This window comes from Teleopsis dalmanni, chromosome 2 (genome assembly GCF_002237135.1).
Source record: "Teleopsis dalmanni isolate 2A chromosome 2, ASM223713v2, whole genome shotgun sequence".
Taxonomy (NCBI): domain Eukaryota; kingdom Metazoa; phylum Arthropoda; class Insecta; order Diptera; family Diopsidae; genus Teleopsis; species Teleopsis dalmanni.
Genome location: NC_051847.1, coordinates 16,135,058 through 16,138,139, shown reverse-complemented (window position 1 = coordinate 16,138,139; position 3,082 = coordinate 16,135,058). Strand labels below are relative to the sequence as shown.

Here is a 3,082-nt window from a genome sequence, read left to right as displayed (position 1 = left end):
TTATAAACAAATCAGTGCAAAATTATTCTGTTCTTTGTTCTGCACGAAATCACAACAAAAGAATAAAAAGAATTGGCAACTCTGTCTACTACAAATATAGCGTTTCTTAACAAAGCTTGAGGTTGTCATGGTAACTGTCAACTAGACGAGGTTTTTAGTGTTTATTTTTTGCTCACGTAAAAAAAGAAGTTGGAAAGAAGGCGTAAGATGATTAAGCACACAATTTTCCCACTTCCTAAATTAAGTTAAAAAAGAGCAATAAAAAATTCACAAGCTTATAACAAATTACAGCGTAAATATAATAACATAACACGAAATGAGTTTAGTACGACTTTTGCGGCCGTGTTGTGTAAATGTGCCAAAAGACCGGGAGACGTCCGTTAATTCTCTTTATCGATTTTAACAAATTAAATTTTTTGTAAAATTAATAATTTTTTTCAAAGTGCTATTTTTTGTATATTGGAAGCAATGGAATACTTACAGCAATTTTATGAGAAAATATTTGGTGATAGCAACGGCGATTCGGGTTGGGGTGCCGGCACGTGAGTTGCTAAATATAACACAAAATTATGATTTCGTAATTAACCTTTTTGTTTCTACTTTTATGGTTAATAATTTGTTTAGGCCGCGGAAAGTTGTGGCTTTTGGAAATGTTTTATTAGATCGCACAGTGCAAATCGCAGATTTAGATATTCTCGATCGTTTTCAACTATCAATGAACGCGAAAGGCGAACTGAGTGTGGAGACTTTGAATTCATTAACAGCTGAGATTTGCGAGAGGTTAGCGACATTTTAAATTTGTTTTGACACTTTTCGTTGGTTACATTTTTGAAATTCTTGTTTAAAATTATTAAAATTAAATTATTTTAGTTCAAATTGTATTACAAATCCTGGTGGTTCTTCCTTAAACACAGTACGCATTTTAAAAAAATTGGGCACAGAAGCACTCTTTTTCGGTGCCGTTGGCGATGATAAATACGCAGAGGAGTTGAAGGACAGACTGCAAGATTATGAAATTGATGCCAGGTATGTAAAAAGAATAATAAGTGGAAATGAGAATTCAAAAAAAAAAATTAATATAAGTAATTAATTATATATGGAAGCTATATTATACTGTAGGTATATAACTAGATAGAAGGCATATATATGATATGAGTGTGTCTGTGCTATCTTTTAGCACTTAATACTAATAATTTTTTTAAAAGAACTTCAGACATTAAAAATTCAATTTATTATTGTTTATCAGTTTAATCCATATTTTTGTATTTTATGATTTACGATCGCGTTCAAGGTCTTTTAAAGAAGTTCATATAAATTAATCCTCACAAATGAAAGCACTTCATTGTATATGAATAGATAGATTAAATCCATAATTCTTAATTAAATTTTTTCTTGAGTGACCTTAAATATGCAAGTGCATAGCATAAAAGCGTCGAAATATTTTGTTTATAAATAAAGATTTATTAAATTTTGAATTAAAGTAGAACGAAGTGATTTGTAGATTTTGAGGCTAGTGAATTATAACCAAATTAAAATATAAGAGAATACGTAGTATTTACATATTCACAATGAAGTGCGTAGAAGAGGTTGACATTATTAAATTTTATCTTAAGAAAATTGAAATGGCAGGAAATACATATTATATGAGTAGCCACGGTAGAGCTAATAGAAGATTTTAAGTTCAGTGAATTGCATTTAAAAAAAATTGAAATGATAATGAATATTCAGTATTCGAATACTTGTTATAAGACTATTGAAATGGCAGGTTATACGTAGTATTCGACTATTACCTGATTGACATTGAAAATCGAGTATTCACCCTAGAATTTTTGGAATCAGTAAATTTTATTTTAAGAGAATTTGAAAGATCAATTAGGTTTCTGCTCAAAAAAACTGCTAGCAGATTATTACATTTAAGTTTTTAGATAAAATATGAACTGATATTAGCCGAGAGTTATAGTATTTCAAAATAGTTTGAAGATCAATTGAATTATATAGTAGAATACTTAGAAGAGTACTACTTAAAGATTCTTCAACCTTATTGAATAAGTATAATAATAATAAGAGAATAGATGAACAATAATATCCAATAGATGTGCTTTCTTTAACGCATACAGAACTTAACATCGAATAATTTTTTCTTATATTCGAATTCTTAGAAAAGCAAAAAGGTCGGTCATAATTTTACAACTTTAATTAATCTTATCTCTTCCAATGCACGTAGTTTGCATTCGTATCTGAAGTTAAAAGAATTCTTTGTTAAATTTTAACTAAAGCAATTTTTGCTACTGCAAAGTTTCTGAAATTTCCGACATTTTTTACTTATATTTCTTTTTTTTTTAAGAAATGCATTTACTTTTGCCTCTATAGTCAAATACTGAATCTTTACTTTATTGCATTTTAATGATGTAATTTATAAGAGTTGTAAAATTTATATTTTTATGTACTTAAGTAGTTAAACGCATGAATACATTTAAATCTGGAATTAATAATGTGTCAATATATATGCACATTCATTACACGGAATGCAATATTGAATTAGTAACCCAATGTGGTTTTACTTCCCAAATAGGGTTCCGTAACTAAAATAACCCTGATTATATCACATACTTTTACATATACTACAATTTATGATAGAAAGTTAGTAGTTTTTTAGTAAAATAATTTATTATATTGTTGTACCCCACATTTTCCTGTAAAACTAACATGACAAAATTCAGACTTAATTTCTTCAAAGGAAATGAGATTTATTAGCATTTCAGATTGAGTGTCACTGGCTTAGATCTCTACTTGTCTTCGGTAATGCAATGGCGTTTCATCCTACATAATGGCATTTATATGAATATTTGACAATATTCTAAAATCCAGGCGCTGTGATTTGAAAAGGGATTTCTTAAATACTGTGCAAGTTCCACTATGTTTCAGTTGTAGAGATAACTTGCCTTAAAGTTGTGGCACTCAGAAAATCTAATTCTTCTTGAATGTGTAGTTATGAGGAAGATTGTAAATGCGTCTTATTATCCATTTATGATTCACTCAAAAAAGTCTTAAAAGTAAATTAATCACTAGGAGGCTTTAAAAA

The 3,082-nt window shown here is 28.7% G+C and overlaps 1 protein-coding gene across 1 annotated transcript in view; it reads left to right on the top strand.

The window, feature by feature from the left end:
- Positions 1 to 38: 38 nt before the first annotated feature.
- The window catches only part of LOC119673992 (adenosine kinase-like), a 5,997-nt gene continuing 2,953 nt past the window's right edge, over positions 39 to 3,082 (top strand). Inside the window, exons 1-3 of the mRNA XM_038085114.1 lie at positions 39 to 542; positions 625 to 780; positions 871 to 1,026. Coding sequence (XP_037941042.1) covers positions 469 to 542; positions 625 to 780; positions 871 to 1,026 — 386 coding nt within the window. The 5' untranslated portion in view covers positions 39 to 468. The remainder of the gene's footprint in view (positions 543 to 624; positions 781 to 870; positions 1,027 to 3,082) is intronic.